Source organism: Plectrocnemia conspersa, unplaced genomic scaffold (genome assembly GCF_051122295.1).
Source record: "Plectrocnemia conspersa isolate PC_06_02 unplaced genomic scaffold, ASM5112229v1 ptg000009l, whole genome shotgun sequence".
Taxonomy (NCBI): domain Eukaryota; kingdom Metazoa; phylum Arthropoda; class Insecta; order Trichoptera; family Polycentropodidae; genus Plectrocnemia; species Plectrocnemia conspersa.
The window spans coordinates 24,881,081-24,898,692 of NW_028277173.1; the positions used below are offsets into that span (position 1 = coordinate 24,881,081).

At 30.7% G+C, this 17,612-nt stretch overlaps 3 protein-coding genes across 3 annotated transcripts in view; 2 read left to right on the plus strand and 1 right to left on the minus strand.

Annotated features, from left to right (window-relative positions):
- Window positions 1-4,424, plus strand: fbp (fructose-1,6-bisphosphatase). The gene is made up of 5 exons (XM_088193551.1): window positions 1-213; window positions 2,919-3,063; window positions 3,127-3,233; window positions 3,301-3,700; window positions 4,134-4,424. The coding sequence occupies exons 1-5, from the start codon at window positions 38-40 to the stop codon at window positions 4,323-4,325; spliced, it is 1,020 nt and encodes a 339-aa protein (XP_088049677.1). The 5' UTR covers window positions 1-37; the 3' UTR covers window positions 4,326-4,424.
- Cbp80 (Nuclear cap-binding protein subunit 1) overlaps window positions 4,416-17,612 on the minus strand; it is a 24,022-nt gene continuing 10,825 nt past the window's right edge. The window contains exons 5-9 of the mRNA XM_088193549.1: window positions 5,967-6,220; window positions 5,641-5,884; window positions 5,382-5,566; window positions 4,951-5,139; window positions 4,416-4,882 (exon numbers count right to left, since the gene is read on the minus strand). Coding sequence (XP_088049675.1) covers window positions 4,769-4,882; window positions 4,951-5,139; window positions 5,382-5,566; window positions 5,641-5,884; window positions 5,967-6,220 — 986 coding nt within the window. The 3' untranslated portion in view covers window positions 4,416-4,768. The remainder of the gene's footprint in view (window positions 4,883-4,950; window positions 5,140-5,381; window positions 5,567-5,640; window positions 5,885-5,966; window positions 6,221-17,612) is intronic.
- The window catches only part of LOC148232395 (uncharacterized), a 9,490-nt gene continuing 5,815 nt past the window's right edge, over window positions 13,938-17,612 (plus strand). Inside the window, exon 1 of the mRNA XM_088193550.1 lies at window positions 13,938-14,253. Coding sequence (XP_088049676.1) covers window positions 14,221-14,253 — 33 coding nt within the window. The 5' untranslated portion in view covers window positions 13,938-14,220. The remainder of the gene's footprint in view (window positions 14,254-17,612) is intronic.

The following is a 17,612-nucleotide window of genomic DNA, read 5'->3' on the forward strand; positions in this document are numbered from 1 at the left end:
AGGTTTTCTCGGCGTTGCAACGTGGTCGACGCTAAAAATGGCGCAAAGCGGCCAACTTTTCGATCCCAACTGCATGACGTTGACCAGGTTCGTCCTGGCAAGTCAGAGGCAAGTTCCAGGCGCCACTGGAGACCTCAGTCAGCTCCTCAACTCAATTCAGACAGCGGTCAAGGCCATCCAGTCAGCTGTACGGAAAGCCGGTATAGCCAAATTGTAAGTTAATTATTTCTTTCTATATGTCCTGATATTTAATTTGGAATAGCCTGGTATATTTGAAAGTGGATGACCAATCTATAAATAGATATCTTAATTATAGTTGAACGTCTTGTATTTGGGTTTCGACCAAAAACAATAATGATTTGTCTCAAATTATTAAATAAAATCAATGGACGCATATTGTCATGTTAAAATTAATTTCAATATTATGAAAAAAATATATTATAATCAATACAAATTAATTAAATTTTAAATTATTAGAAACATCTCACAATGTTAATTAATACCAAGTCAATGTTTCATCTTGTCACTTTTAATATTCAAATTACGTCAATATGTGATACTTTTTTGGCCATAACCGAAATCAAACATCTTTTCATAACGCTGTATTAAGTTGATTTGATTATTATAATAAAATTGTAATTCAAAATTGACCTTGATATTGATTATTTATATGTTCTTTGTGAAATGTATGTGTAGTACATTCACCGAAGTTGTAAATATGTAATTACGTTAGTTTTAAAAATATGTAATCATTGTATAACCACTTGAAACCATGCACGTAGTCTTTCAACGTTTAAAGGTCAAATCTGTGTGATACGCTTCAATATTTATATTTAAAATTATCTTAGACTTCAATGAGATAAAAAAAGTTATAAAATGTTTATATTACGTTACAAATATTGTGGATTTATCTATTAAAAATTTTGTTTAAAATTAAAATAAATTTATCTTAATAATATAAAATAACCTCAATCCGAGCGGCGATTTTTTTCGTATTTCTGAGGCGGTTTCCATAAATTATGTCATAGCTTTAGAAGAGGGGGGTCAGCAGAATTGTGCCAGTGTGAAACAAACAAGAGTCTGCTTCAATGAAATCTTGTGACATAGGTGGGGAGGGGGGGTAAAAGTTTAAATTAAAACTGTGATATAATTGATGGAATCCGCCTAATGTAAAGATGGCGGTGTAGTAAAGCGCATGGTAATATTTTGCTCAGAAAAATTCTTGCTGCATTGTACTATATAAAGAAATGGCGACTTTAATTAATTAGGGTAAGTAAAATCACTATATAAAGAAATGGCGACATTAGGATAAGTAAAATCTTAATTTTGGCCGGGGGCGTCATTGGGGTGGATGAGGCATGTGGGAGCATTTGCCCCCCCCCTTTTGCATTTGGCCAAAAAACGCATGGCATTTAATTTAATACTATGAATCTTAATAAAAATCGAAATATTAAAAAATGTTAGAAAAAGCTAAAATGACGTTTCTGATTCTAAGCTTCTCGGATTATACCCCAAATAAAATTTAAATAAAAATAGTCTCAAATTTATCCATAAAATATTTTTTACACACCTATAACTAACTTAGCAAGTTAATACACGTAAATACAGTCGATGCTACCGTCAACCACCCTCCCCCCCCATTATTATATTATTAACAATTTTATACATATTAAAATATTGGTACAATTATCATTATCTATTTAATTGATAATATTTATTTAAAAGTAAAAGTATGCGTATAGTGAAAATAATTAAAAAATTAGAGCTATACATAAAAATGGAATAAATTAAATATAAAATTGAAACACAAAAAAATATTATTTTAATCTTTATAATAACTATCTTCTGGAAAACTAATACTATTCTCAAATATGCCACTTTAGAACTACTCACCAGTACACTTATTATTTATAGTTAAAAAGTAAGTTTTAAAATTATCCCTATAGGGATTTTAAATGAACTACAGTTTTAATGTCAAAAATCGATACAAATGTACAAGAAAAATGAAAATACCCAAAATTACTAATACTTTTATTTTCAACATTTTTATTACCCCCCCCCCCCTTTTGTGTTTCTTTTATAAATTATATTAATAGGAATTCATTTTTAAAGGCGATGAATTAAACGATCATTTTTTTAAGAATAAATGGTCAATTAACCTTTTTACCAGCGAAACACTTGCTGTTTGATTATATTAATGCGTCCATCTACATACTTACCAATACCTAGGCATGTTCCACGTCCATACGTCAACGGTGTAAAACTGAGTGTTCAATTTGCTCTAGGCATTTTAGCTATACATTAGTTTTACTGGGCATGTTCCAAGTAAATCAACTTAAAGTAATTGTAAATTGCATGTATTTAAAAAAAATAAGTTATTGCTAGTTGAACATTATTTAAAATGGCGATATATTCTAAAAAAAGTCATGTTAAGCTTAGACAAATAATATATAATATTTTCAGTATTGTTAATTTCATTGCATAAATATGTCCAAAAATATTCAGAGGAACGTCGGTTTACGAACAGGCAGATCTTGGTGCATGTGCAGAATAATTGTTTTGGTTACGAACAGTTTTACGGAACGAATTAAGTTTGTGAACCGAAGTTCCGCTGTACTTAAGATATGTCCAAAACTGTTTTTTTCGCATTTTATTCAAAAGCAAGCAAAAGGATATAAGATATCTAATATTGATACTAGTCATCACAAGTTTTCAACATTGGTTATTTTTTTAACATTCTAGTTATCTAAAAGAATTAAGACATAGTGTCAATATATCTTATCATTTTTAATGTTTGTGTTCCTTGAACATTTTTATCACTAAAGAAAGAGATTAACTTTTTGTCTGTTCTAATCTGCTTATATTAATTGATCATAATTATAATAGACATTCTAAATGTTTCATTGTTCAATTTTCAGGCATGGCATATCAGGCGAAACAAACGTACAAGGCGAAGAGGTTAAGAAATTAGACGTACTCTCCAATGATCTCTTCGTAAACATGCTCAAATCATCGTTCACAACTTGTTTGTTAGTTTCCGAAGAAGATGAATGCGTAATTGAGGTATAGTTACATTTAAAATAAAATAAAACAAGGAACTATTTCTATATATACAATGATCTATAGGTTGAGACAGAAAAACGAGGCAAATACATAGTGTGCTTCGATCCTTTGGACGGTTCCTCAAACATCGATTGCTTAGTATCGATCGGATCTATATTTGCCATTTACAAGTGAGTCAATTAACTAATCTTATTATTTGTCTTTGTTATAATATATTTACTCATTTTTAACTTATAGGAAAATAAGCACAACTGAACCCGGTCTTTCCGATGTGCTCAAACCAGGTAGAGAGCTAGTGGCAGCTGGATATGCTTTATACGGCTCGGCTACGATGATGGTACTCGCTCTCGGCAGTGGAGTAAATGGATTCATGTATGATCCGTCTATTGGAGAGTTCATTTTGACCGATCCCAACATGACTATACCGGAGCGGGGAAAAATATATTCTATCAACGAAGGTTATTCGCATCTTTGGGACGCTGCCGTCACCGAGTATGTTAAGAATAAGAAGGATCCAGAACTTGGTAAACCATATGGCGCTAGATACGTCGGATCTATGGTCGCTGACGTGCACAGAACGATTAAATACGGAGGAATATTTATGTATCCGGCAACTTCGGCTTCTCCCAAGGGAAAGGTATGTACTTTTTTTTGTTTAATCTATAAATGATATTTTAGAAGTATCACATAAAAAATATTCTTTCTACAATTGGGATTTTGATTTGATACTACTAAATTCATTTTTTCGCTGGGATTTGAATATTTAAAGCTAAGTTTTTTGTACATCATTAAGATTATAAATCGTTACAAAAAATTGCTGTTTTGTTTAACAAAATGATAATTTTGTAAAAAAAATTTAAGCAATTTTTTGTACTGAATATTATACTTTCCTATTTCATAATTATACTGTAGTTTAGAGTACAATACTTTTTTAGACGAATTTGATATGAACAATGTATTATATTCAAACAAAAAAATGCAATTTTTGTCAAAATAATTCTAAAATAAGATCGACAATATTAAAAAAAGGGTTTGTGGGAAAATTCTGTTAATATATCATGTTTTTTCAGCTCCGTTTGTTATACGAATGCAATCCGATGGCTTTCATCGTCACTCAGGCCGGAGGCATGGCCACTAATGGCAAAATACCAATTTTGGACATCGTTCCGGAGAGTATCCACCAAAGAGCGCCCGTCTTTCTGGGATCTAAGAAGGACGTCGAAGACGTCATGAATATAATGAAAAAACATTCCGCTAAATAATTTATATTCACTTCATATGTTAATTAATTCTCATTACAAACAATTTGATATTATTAATTTGGAAATCAAAGGAAAATAAAAACAACACTGTCAAAATAATTTTGTATTGTTATTAATGTATATTATTTACATTTTTGTATTACGTCAAACTGGCATTTCAATGTGTTTCTAACATGATTAACTTTCAAAACGAAAGGAATGTCAATTATATTACTTTTTCATGCAAATATATGCATATATAAAAAAATTAAAACAACATTTATACTTAAAAACCTTTTCACTATATTCAAGTAAGGCAATTTTTCCATTAACATTTACACTTATACAGAATGCAATATAAACAATACACGCTCAAAGCAAATAAATAATTCATCAGAATTACTTTCATGAAGATTATATAGATAGGAATTTTAAATGAAATAAAAAGGCAACACTTAGTAATTCTATGCCCTAAGTGCGACAAACTGATGGAATACGTCTAGAATGTGCGGATCCAAATCTTGTGTAAACAGCAACGTCTCTAAAGTACTGCTGTATTTCTGGACTTGTTCGTGATGCTAAAAAAATTAATAAAATATTAATTCAACGTCTATCTTAAATATATTTAACAATATTTTTAACTTACTGTTAAAAACACTTGTTGAAGTCTACCGATGGTCCATCGATACCAATAAGATCCAAAATCTAATCCGTCTGTATCGCATCGAACGAGATGTTCGGATAAGATCATAATGAAACGTTGGAATATAATCAAAAAGAGTCGTTTTTGATCAACGTGCGCCGCTTCTAAACGTTCTTCCATTTTTTCAACCATCTAAAAAAAATTAATACATTATCTTCCATACTATATGTAAATTTACAGAATAAAAAATAATCCAGAAAGTGATTTAAACAGTTTAAGTATCTATAATACTTTCACCAATTAAGAATCATAAATTTCTTAAATCTTAATGAAATCAACTCTTAACTAGCACAAGGACTGCAGCTGTTACAGGAATTTACTTTAATGCTTTTCTCGCCAACAATTTTATGTCAAAAACAGATGAAAATAATTACGTCTTCAGTTGGTTTATCCACATTGTCGTTCTTCTTTTTCTTGGTATTGTTACCACCGCCGCCGCCGCCACCACCGCCACCACCGCCTCCACCACCACCACCATGTTGGCTTGAATCATCGTCGGATTCGCTGCTTGAAGACTCGGCTCTTGCGAGTTTCTCGCGTGACTCCAAAAGTTCACTACCTAAATAACAAAGCATGAAAGTTAGTTTAAATATTAAGTCATAATATTTTTATACAGAAAACTAAGAAACTTACTCAATTTAGCGACGTGCTTGTTCATTTTCTTGATCGTCAAATGCAAAATCTCCCATATGTACATCTTGGTGAACTCTCCAGTCATCTCCTTCGAAAATATCCAAGTGGCGACCGCCGAACATTCAACGATTTGAGTCTTCAACATCTTGTCGACGAGCACTGCCATCATTTGCTGATGAGTACCCCACAGCTCGAACATATTTCGCAAAATGCAAATCTGCGCTTCTTCGGAATCGGCCAATATCTACGTTAAAACAAAAGCAATTTAATTGATATCAATCTAAATTTTTATTTAAGTGCTATAACTACAATATAATACAACTCACTTTGAAAACATAATGAAACTTCGATATGGCCGAGAAACTGTGCGAGAAGCTCTTCGATCCCAAGTTCAGCAACGTTTGGACGAACACATCAATCTTGAGCGGATTATAAGGCGTGTCCGTCGAAGCTTGTTCTCCGTCAGCTTCGGCTCTCGGATTAGGCAGCTCTCTGAGTACGTTCAAAACTTCTTCGGAGGAACAACGCTGCCTGATGGCCACGACTAGCAGATGAGCGGCTTGAGTTCCGGGCAAATAAGCTAAAAGGAGAAAATTATATTATTAAAAAAAAGACACGGTCCATTCACTTTCATTGCAAATTTCGTATTCATCGGAGTACACGCAAGACTTTCCCAAATATTCAAAACTTCCCATGGGCCTTTGGTGCATTCACCTTTCCCACAGACATAATAATAAATATTGTAGAATGAATGGATAGAAATGATACAATTGTAATGTTAGATCTCAACAGATGTAACGCATTAAAATTATATAAATGTGTTCAACAAATCAACAAACAAATTAGACTTTCTTTAATTGCGCGGTAATTGTAACGAATTCGTCGCTCTTTTGCTTATTGATTGATAGATGAATATTATAATATATTTGATGCATATTAAAACAAATTAAAAAGATCAAAGAGAGTGGAATGAATCAGATTAAATCTAACAAAAAATGGTAAAAGAACAGAAATACAGATTTAAAAGCTCTATAGATGAATAATAAATACAGAAAACGAAGTGGCTTTCAACGAAAAAGGGTTTGAGGAATGAGCTCAGATACACCGAGACTGGACAACATTTCAATATTAACAATAATTATATTGAATTCGTTAGACGTATTCTGTGATAGGCAAAACGTCGCCGCGCTATAACATTCCAAGGATATTCATCACGATACAGTAAGAAAATATTTATTTTTGTATAGCTATGGAAAAAATTATGATCAAGCAAATCAATGTACATGTTTTTGTAATGCATGGTTTCCCAAACTATGTTCCGCGGAACACTGGTGTTCCGCGGATCCAAAATAGGTGTTCCGCGGAGCCTCAATAGATATTTCACAAAAATTTGGAGTAAATTAAAAAAATGTTCATAAATCTGATAAAAAAGCTTAAAAATATGTGTTAAATATTCAACATTGATATGTACAAATTCTGGATGAAAAAGTTTCATAAGTCTGTGTTGTTTCTTTTTTAACTTTAAAATTTGATCGAATTTAAACAATATGTTTTTTTATTAATTAATAACACGATATTAGTTCTTGTTATGCGAATTTTATTTATGTGATTTCACTTTTACGCAATTTTTTTAGTGCCACGAATGCCACTTTTTACACGATTAATTCACGCAAATTCACCTGTACTTGATTTTTATACAAGATTTTTCAATCTTGAGATCCAATCTGTCACATTTACAAAATGTTATTGCGGATAATTTTTCACGCGTTTTTATTCTACGTGTTAATTTCTAAAACTAATTTATTGCGTTAAAACAGGATTGGGTGTATACTTTTGGAAATGTAAATGAATTAAATAAAGTTTGCATAAAAATAAATCGATTTTCTTGTACATTAATTTAGTCTGATTGCTACAATTTTTTTTATATTTTGACAAAAAAAAATATTACAAAATTTACATATTATTCAAAAACTATCTATGGATTTTTGGTTGAAAACAGGAAATTTGACGAAAAAGGACAAATACTTCTACTGATACGTCTACATCAAAGAAGAAAGTAATCCAAAAACTCTGATTTCTTAAAAATCGAATATTAAAGAACAAGTGTCATCTATGAACATACCAAAACGGAAGTACGATGAAAGTTATTTAAATTTTAGATTTACGTATATTGGGAATTCATATGCTCCAGATACAATTTGTGTTTTGTGTCAAAAAATACTTGCAAACAGTTCTTTGGCTCCAGTTAAACTTCGCAGGCACTTCGAAACGACACACTCTGAGTACAAAGAAAAAGACATGCATTTTTTTAAGAGACAACATTTTTTAAGAGCTACTAGTAGTCACTGTATTTTGCATAGGCATGCACTGTTGACTAAAAATATTTCCACAAATTTAAAAAAATGTTCTGCATGTAGCCGTGAAATTTCATCAAATTTTTAACAAATCCTTTCTGGTTGATACATCTTGCATATCTGGCGGATATTTTTACAAAGTGCAATGATGTTAACTTATCATTAAAAGGAAAAGTATTACAATTTTTAACGTGAGAGATAAAATTTAATCTTTTGATAAAAAAATACAATTTTGGATTTTATCAGTTAAATCTAATAATTTTGAATGTTTTCCTGTCTTGGATGAATGTTTAAGTAAATTAAATTTTCAAGTTAATAAAGAAGTTTTACAAGTATTTTTAGAACACATATAATATATAACTTGAAAACAACTCTTTCGGAATATTTTCCGAAAACTAGTAAGGACGATTCCTGGGTTCGGAATCCAGTGGGATTAAGCGCAAGGAATTATGAGAATTTAATTGATTTAATTAATGACTCTGATTTGCAACAGAAATATAAAGATCAGCCATTAAATGATTTCTGGGCGAGTCTGACTGAAGAGTTCTCCAATGTGTCAAAACAATTTCTGGTTTGTTTTCTTCCGTTTTCCACGACGTATTTATGCGAAGTAGGATTTTCTAAATATATTGCAACAAAAACAAAATACAGAAATAGACAGCAGATATGAGAATACAACTGACCAATATTGTGCCTGATATAAAAAAATTGTAATTTAGGAACCCAAAATCATCAGAATATATTAAATAAATGGTATTTATTTAATAACATTTTTTATTTTTATTTGTACTATTATGAATTACCCAACCTAAAAAATAAGCTAAGTGTTCCGCCAAAATTTCTGGATTTGCCAAGTGTTCCGTCGCTGAATAAGTTTGGGAAACCCTGTTGTAATGCATTATGTATACACTTTTCAGGGGGTTTCAGCCATTTTTTATAATAAAACTATTTCATTATGTAATACGTATCTATTACAAATCTAAAAAAGTATAATATTAATGAATCATAAAATATATTTAGATATATGATATGAGACACTTTATATCCAACATTCAAATTTTAGTGCATTTAAAATAATACGTAATCTTTCTAAGCTTAGCTAATTTTTTATTTCAAAATTTAAATGCCAAACCAATGTAAATATAATAATTTATTCAATACGATTGTTCCACAGAGCGATCAGCTGAATTAAAAAAATGTCAAGCACTATATTATAAAATTCGAAAAGAAATACAGACAATAGACAATAAAGAAAATGATCATGTTATTAATGAAAGTGATTATGAAATTAAGGTATTAAAAAGGTCTCGATGGAATGTGATATTAGATGACACTGACAGTAATTAAATGCATAATTATACGATTTAAGATTTTTTTTTGTTTAAATATAATTAATAGGTTTTATAAATATCTTAAAATAAAACATACTGCAGAAAAAGTTTGATAATTTATATTTACTTTTTATTATTTATTCATTGTAGGCTTACGCATTTTAAAAAATAACTCAAAAAACTGTTGCGTTTGACTTCACTGGCTCTCGCAAAATCAAGGACACTCTTCGCATGTCGAAATAAGAACATAGGGCACGTGCTCTTGTTTACAAACTAAATACATAAAAATGGGAAAAAAGTTTGATTTGCTGATTTCGTTAAATTCACAAAATACAGTTGAAAAAACCTAACCTCAAATTTTGTATGGGTGTCTAGTCCCCTATAACGTAGTATTCAAAAAAATATAAATGTCTAAAGGTAAATTGAGGTTTTTTTAAATGATTATTACTATTTATCTGCGTTATAGAGCCGAAGAAGAATATCATAATGAGTCTGTCATACTTGCATCAAATACATGTTCATGTGTGAGGGTCGCATTTAATCTGAATTAATTTTGAAGAATGAATTCAGAATAAATGGGAAATTTCTAAATACCGTGCATGCGCTTATTGTTATACCTCACAAAAAAATAAGGGTTGGAAGTTTAGTATTGGTCTGCAGTTGCCTAACACAACTGTAAATCTCAAGTTAAGCTGTGGAAAAAATAGTCAGCAATCAAAAAGTGTTATAATAGTATTAAATTTTCATTTCAAAGTGACGCAATGATGCTACTCTCAATATTAAAAAAAATTAATAATACTACTTTTACATGCACGATTAATGCTAAAAATATAATAAAATTGTAAAATACGAATAGAAGCAATTATAACACAATACTTTGAATTAGAAAATATTTTTAAGACATCTCGTAATACATCACTCAAAAATAATGACGTCAAAATCCATTTCCTCGTTTTGCGCCGTTGGATTTTCCAACAAATGCAGTGATTCTCAACAATACGTATTTAAAAACAACACCTTTGACTCTCTACTGCATTCAACAAAGACAGCAATAAATTGCCCAATCCACGTGAATCGTTCTCGCAACGTTTCCTATCGAGACCTAATACACAAGGTCCTGGCGTGTAGTTTTCCAAATATTAATAATGATAAAAAAGACATGAATGAGCGCGTTTATAATCCGCTACAATTGCTTTTGGGTAACAGCCTCGAACGATTGCCACATGCATTTTGCATTGGGAGCATCCTGTATCGGGGAAAAGAGGCCTTGCATTTTTGATGAGAATGACACACCCTTGGTCGAGTTTCGCGCTCTCTATTGAGTGCTAAATATGGTAATTATGTATTAGTTTATTATAACCAGTCTTGTTATTTTACTGAACCGAAACAAATTAATAAATTTATGAGGTAACAATACGATCAATTGCTTTCTTAGAAGATAAGGCCATTGTTAATCAAGTTTCGCCAACATTTATTGAGATATTTTTCTTAAATTTTTAAAACAAGTTCATCAGTTATGATCAATGGCCTCTGCTACTTTTTTCATACGCGCTAAAGCTGCGAATTATAAGTGATTTTTTTGCACATTGTAAGAATTCCGCAGTTGCAAGTTATTAATTGATACGGCCAATAAGACGAATACGGTGGTTGATCTTTCACTGTTTTCAGGTACCCCAGATAGTTATATATTTACATATAAAACTGAATAAATAGTAAATAAAAAACATTATATTTATATTATATAATATTTTTTAATTTTGAGTTAATGTACATAACAAAAATTATTTTATATTAATTTTATAAAAAATATTGAGAGCCTCTGAATTGATATAAAAATTCCACATAAGTCGAATTATATATAAAAAGTATGTAAAACAAATTAACGAAATTTAATTAGAAAAAAGTGTTCAAATAAACTATTAAAACATACTAATACAAAAAGAAGGAAAATAAATTAAAGCAATAAAACATTGACAATCACTGATTTTTTTTTATAATTTACAACATAAATAGTTATTGAAAAAACCGTAAAATTATCTCATTCCTATACTAACAAATTAATAAATATGTATACATTTACTCACTACTCAAATGGTTAAGGAGCAAAGTGTTTTATGTTGTGGTAATTTGTTGGCTTACAATAGTCTGCATGGCTATTATGCAATTCTTGGTTGTTACAAAATTTTGTTAAACTTAACATTTGTCATTTGCAGATATCTTTATAGAGTTATTTTTATATCTTTAAATAGCTTTTGTCGGTAAAGTGGGATTAGGAGGTCATTATAATATCTATTTGTTATTTTTTTTATAAATGTCTTTATTTCTTGCCCATGATTAAGTAAGCCATTGGCGTTCCAAGCTACCAGTCTGAGGAAGTTAGTCATTTTGATTTTTTTGATGATGATTTGATTTTTAATATTTAATTCTTCTGCTTGCACATGCTGTTTATGTTGTGCTGCTTGTACGTATGTACTATTGTAGTTCGTTTGCATGGGCGCTATATTTTTTTGAATAAACATTTTTTACCTGGGTAGGGAAAATTTTTTCATCTTGCTCTACATGTTTTATTTATTTAAAAAAACGATCAAATTCAGATCTATTTTCAGCGATTACGTGAATTCTGCGTGCATTTGTTTTTGTCCACTGACTTTTGAAAAAAATGGAGTGTAGGCCTACATGAATCGTATGCAAATGCTGGAGTCTCTCAATGATTATTTTTCGCGTAGAATGAACTTAAGAGAAAAGAATCGCCGTCTTCTCCCAAGCAGTAGAAAAAGCGTTGCGTAACGAAACGCCGTCATTCGTGAAAGTGGTCTTCCTGGGGGACCGAGACGAGATGGAAAGTGGCGTCCGTCCATTGTTCCGCGGAGGGCCAATTTCGATGCTATCTGGCGCGCGCCGCCATTGTTCCGACTCGCGTTGCAAAAGCGTCGCATTTTCGCAGAGAACACGGAATATTGTTGTATTTCAGTGGCGTATCAAAATGCTCTTCGTGTCGACCAGACAACACAATATCAATACAAAATCATTTTCTTAGAATACGCCCATTGAATGCATACAATGAAAGATTCGCGACGTTCTGATTTCTGATCATATAAATTAAAGAGTAAGCACAATATTGGATGTGTTAAAGTGAGTTGAAAAATAAATTATTACGGACTTGCAGGACAAAAATACGCTATTATTAAAAACCGGTCTGTATACTTTCAGTCTGGTGTGTCAGCCACAATCCTTACTTGTAAGGCGTTACTCGTGTTACTCTGCTGTAAAGTATTGGACGAACGTGTCATTTTAAAACGAAATTTAAAAAAAAAAACATTTTTTTAGTAATACATTTTTTTGTAAAACTCGACATTTTCCTAAACTAAAATGTGGGGTTTTTAACAATAGCACTTTAATTTATTATTTATTTAATTAAAGTTATATTATGTTTAATAAATTTATAGTGCTTAATAGATACAAAATTATTTAATTTAAAATATTGATTTAATAATAATTAAAATTAATTTATAGTATTTAATGATTATTAAATTATTTAATTAGAAACAACACACACTGAGCTTAACTAAACACGAGTGAAATCAGAATTTCGGAACACCCAAGTACAGTAACCATGCAGATTCATCTTAGCTTGGTCCAAAGAAACGTATAAAAGACCCACATCAACGCTTGCCACTTTGGCAACTTCACAACTGTGAGCACTATACTACACTACATCGACTTCGAACGCCTGCTAAATTTTTTGGATGAATCTAAGATCTTCCTCATTTGATACAATCATTTAAATTTGTGCAATAACACTGAATATCAAACATAATATATATGAAATAATAAAATATTTACTTAATTCATCTAGTACGTACTTTAGTAAAATGGCAACTTATCCTCAAAAAATCTATCAACTTAAAATTAAGTTGAAGAGTAGCACTTATATGGAAACTATAAAAAAACCTATATATGTTTAAAAAATTGCCGATATTACATACTATTATACTGAATTTAAGATGAAGCGTAAAACATATAAGGTAAATGTGCGGCAAAAAAATTGAAGCATATATTTGTATTGCGTCATACGTGCCAACTGATGGCACAATTTTCTTTCGTATCAAGTATTTCTATGTCGTACAATAATAAACTCTTATACACTTTTTAAGATACATAAACAATGCAATGTAGAAAACAGTGTAAAAATATAACAATTCGTTCTGAAAATAATGCGTACATACAGACAGAAAATATGTATTTTATATTTAGTAATATAAAAAAAGGTTAAAGTGGATTCCTGCTATAAATAGTTACCATTTAATATTTAGACATAAATTAATAAAATCCGAACTTCGCAGTACAAAAAAAAATCGTCTTTGTCTCCCGCTTTTAACCGATCAGCGTCGCGAAACTAAGATTCTCGCCTCCCGCATATAAAGTGTTAATTTAAAAACTTAAAACTATACAACACAGATAAATATATTTACTTTCGAATATGTGATATTAAATGCATTTTCTGAATTAATTTGTAAAAAACAATGAAAATTAAGTACTACACTGGTGATCTATTATTGATTCAACACAATCGACCAGAATTGCTTATCCATACGAATATAATAAAATTGGTAGAGCGGCACAGCGGGTAGGAGTAGTAGGGCCTTCGCCTCCGTGGAAAAGTGGCAGAAGAAAATCGCACAGAAGCACATTCGTTCTCGGTTCGACTGCGGGAGTGGATCGCGTGCAGAATTTCGTATCAATTGTGCAACTTTATTGTTAAGTGTTCACAACAATAGATAAAAAACAAACAAGCAAAAAAGTGCGTTCGCTGCACGATTCTGTTGTAGAATCGATTTTGATCCTTCAACCACCATGATATTCTGTTGAAGTCCAAAGAAGAAGGATATACCACCATGAAGACGATCCTGGAAGCTGTGGTCGTAGTTGTGAGTTAAATTTATAAACCAGATTGTGCGATAAAGGGTGTTTTGAAATAAGACTAGCGAAATCGCAACTTTTATTTACATAAACGAGTATTTTGGTTCGATTCGGTACAAGGTTTAGTGTCCATTGTATGGCCCGTTATTTACAGAAGGAAAACTAATTGTGATCATTATGTCTGAAATAAGCTACTGTATGAAAAGTAGAATTTTTATGATTAGAGGCGATGTGCATGGAGTGATGGAATTTTAATTTGAATGATACGAATCTGACGGACGGATGGCATCAGTTTAAAAATTAGACATTAATCCAGGAAGTCGATTTTTATCGAAATTTTCTTTCTCGTACTTATCTTAAGCTTTTGATGAAGAATCGGTGGAAACAAAGCCTAATTTATATAGCAATACTATCAATAAACAACCATCTACTTTAATTTCAATTTCTACTGAATTTAGTTCATGAAATATTATACATTTCACAGTGAGTGTAAAATAGTAGTAAATACAATTTTATTTATTTATTAATGAATTACTGTAATTATTGTATACTTAATAATGTAAACAAGTGATTCATTAAGTGCGGAAGTAGAGGGTGTGTAATAAAAAAGAATGAATGCATATTTACGGTGACTAATACCTGAAAAACCTGGGTTCGAACCTCATATGAGCCATGGTGTTTTTTAATTTCCATCGTGTCTGAGGGATCAGAATTAGTAATTAATATAGGGGTGCTATTTAACAAGGAATTATTTTGAGAAATATGCGCATTAAAATAAATATTTTGTTCCTTAAAACGAATTGTTTGTGCATTTATGTAAGGTAAATCTTCGGATTTTTTATTCGAAAAAGTATTTATTGCAGAGAGGTTTTCACTGTTCAGTTTAATGCTCGCTCAGTAATGCACAAACAATTCGTTTTATGGAACAATTATTTTATATAATTTAAATTGTCCTCATTATTATATAATTATAATTCACCCAATTTTTCCTAAATTTTCATAATCTCACGGATGAATAGTTGAAATATGTAAAATCGAGCCAATTCACAGTGAAATTTATTGATTGTAAGCTGTAATAGTAGCAATAAACTAAATGTCACTGATTTAAAGACTTTGATTACGATATGGTTACGTTACAAGCACGAGTTCTAGTGCGCATGCGCGACCAATTCAATTCCCGATAAGCAATTCATGGCGTACGCGTATCGACTGCACAGCTGGCCGGCTAGCCTGTCCGCGCTGCAATCGGCTTTAGACGCTCCCTTGATATGGTTGTCTATAGCTGATTTTCTGAGCGATTACGTTTCATAATTACGTAAATTAAAAAAAAAAAAAAATGATTAAAATATATAATTTTTAGAATTGTTTTATAATCCCAAGGCATGCGCCGCATCTACCGCCATTGATATATGTATATTTATAAAAAAAATAGGTCTATTTATATTACAGATGTCAATATGATTCTAATTTTAAAATATTTTACAATTATATTAGTAATTTACATTGGTATAATACACTTTCATTTCCTAATTTTACACAAGTTTTTTACTTAAAAATGGAGAAGAATATATAGCAGTTGGGATTAAAAGTAAAATATACTTAACATAAGGTAACAAGATTTTGAAAATATCAAAAAACACTAAAAAGGGTAATTTTGGATTTTTTGTTAAATTAGGGATGCTGTGGGAGCTAAAAAAATAATGAAAGGTCACCTCGGACATTTTTGTTCGATGACAGAGAAGGAAAATTTTTTTGGGAAGACGTCGAAACAAAATAAACCGACGTGTAAAATAAAATTTGATAAGCTAACCATTTTGGTTTTGAATTCCTGAAAAAAGTGTACTAGTTACATCTCACGCCTTACCAGGACGAATGACAAAAAAAAACAGTACTATACTAGTAAATCCAGTACGAACAGTCACATAAACTTAACATAATATAATGTTTTTTTATAAAAACAATACCTATTCAAAATTATATTATTTTAATTCATATAGTTAAATATACCATATTGCAAATTTGCTAATTCGCAAAACAGTATTTCTCAAACTTACTTTGTTGTTTATTAAAATTCATTTCAACACATTTTATAATCATAAATAAAGCGGATATTTCGATATTCTCAATTACTTCTATGTAATTACATTCAAAACATAATATTATTAGGTACACAGATTACAGCAACATGTTTATTTTAGTAAAGAATAGCATTTCTATCAAAGATTTTGTTCCGTCTGCTTACATTAAAAATATATTCTGACATTTTTATATGTATATATAAATATGCAAAAAAGGAATAAAAATCGTGATATATTCTTCAAATAAATAAGTAGTAATTATTTAGTAAAACGTTAATATTATCCTAGTGCGATCTAAAACGTAATTAACTCAAAATAATTTATAAAAAATAGTTGTAAAATACTGATTTAAATATAATAAGAATTGAAATAAATACAATTTAAAAAATCAAAAAAGATAATATTATGACATTTAATACATTTTTTATTCGAGATGTCATAAAAAAACGGTTATTTTACGACAGGCCGCGCAGCGAATAATTCTACAATTATTTTATTTAAAATTTATTTGTAGAAAATGGTACGATAAAGCTATTTTAATAATATTATTGGTACTTGTTGATTAACAGAGCACAGCGCTTAAAACCACCAGTTTTATCCGTGACATTATATTCCATATTTGCGTTAACACAGTCAGTTCGTGAGCAATCCATCTCTTCATTATTCATAATTGGGAAAGAGATGGCAAGTTTGTACAGTTTAACTTATGTGCGCATGCGAGACTGCAGTTCGCGCGTTTATAAAGGTATTATTATATGGAATGGAAATAAATTACCACTGCGTTTTCCGAACGATTTAAACCCAAACAAATTAAGCATTATAATCGTTTAGGCTAGGTTTGGGTTTGAACAGCAAATGTACGTTTCGCAACTGTAAAATTTAATAACTATAAAATATGTTCATATTCTACACACACAACGCGTAGTTTTACGGGTACGCAGTGGGGAGTAAAACCGGTAGTTTTTTAGCATTGTGCCGTAATAATTAACAAATACCATAACATGAACGAAGAAGGCAATGACATTTTTAAACGGCTTACGCGGGTTGCATGAACGAAAGGAGGTGGAGTAGCTTAGAAACTGCGACCCATCCATATTTACTAGTACCTTAGCACGCTACTGGTTGATATGTACAGGCGATGTATTTCTATCATAGAAACATGTGCTGTATTAAATTCAAGCTAGTTACGTTTCACAATATTGTGTTTTATATTTGTAATTTAAATGAATATTTAAGTTCCGAAGCATAGACTTAAACGAAAAGAAAAATTAAAAGATAAAAAACTATGC

Coding starts and splice junctions, on each gene's coding strand:
- fbp (XM_088193551.1), top strand. CDS start 38: ATGGCGCAAAGCGGCCAACTTTTCGATCCCAACTGCATGACGTTGACC. Junction 3,064..3,126: donor AAGATGAATGCGTAATTGAG/GTATAGTTACAT, acceptor AATGATCTATAG/GTTGAGACAGAAAAACGAGG. Junction 3,701..4,133: donor CGGCTTCTCCCAAGGGAAAG/GTATGTACTTTT, acceptor ATGTTTTTTCAG/CTCCGTTTGTTATACGAATG.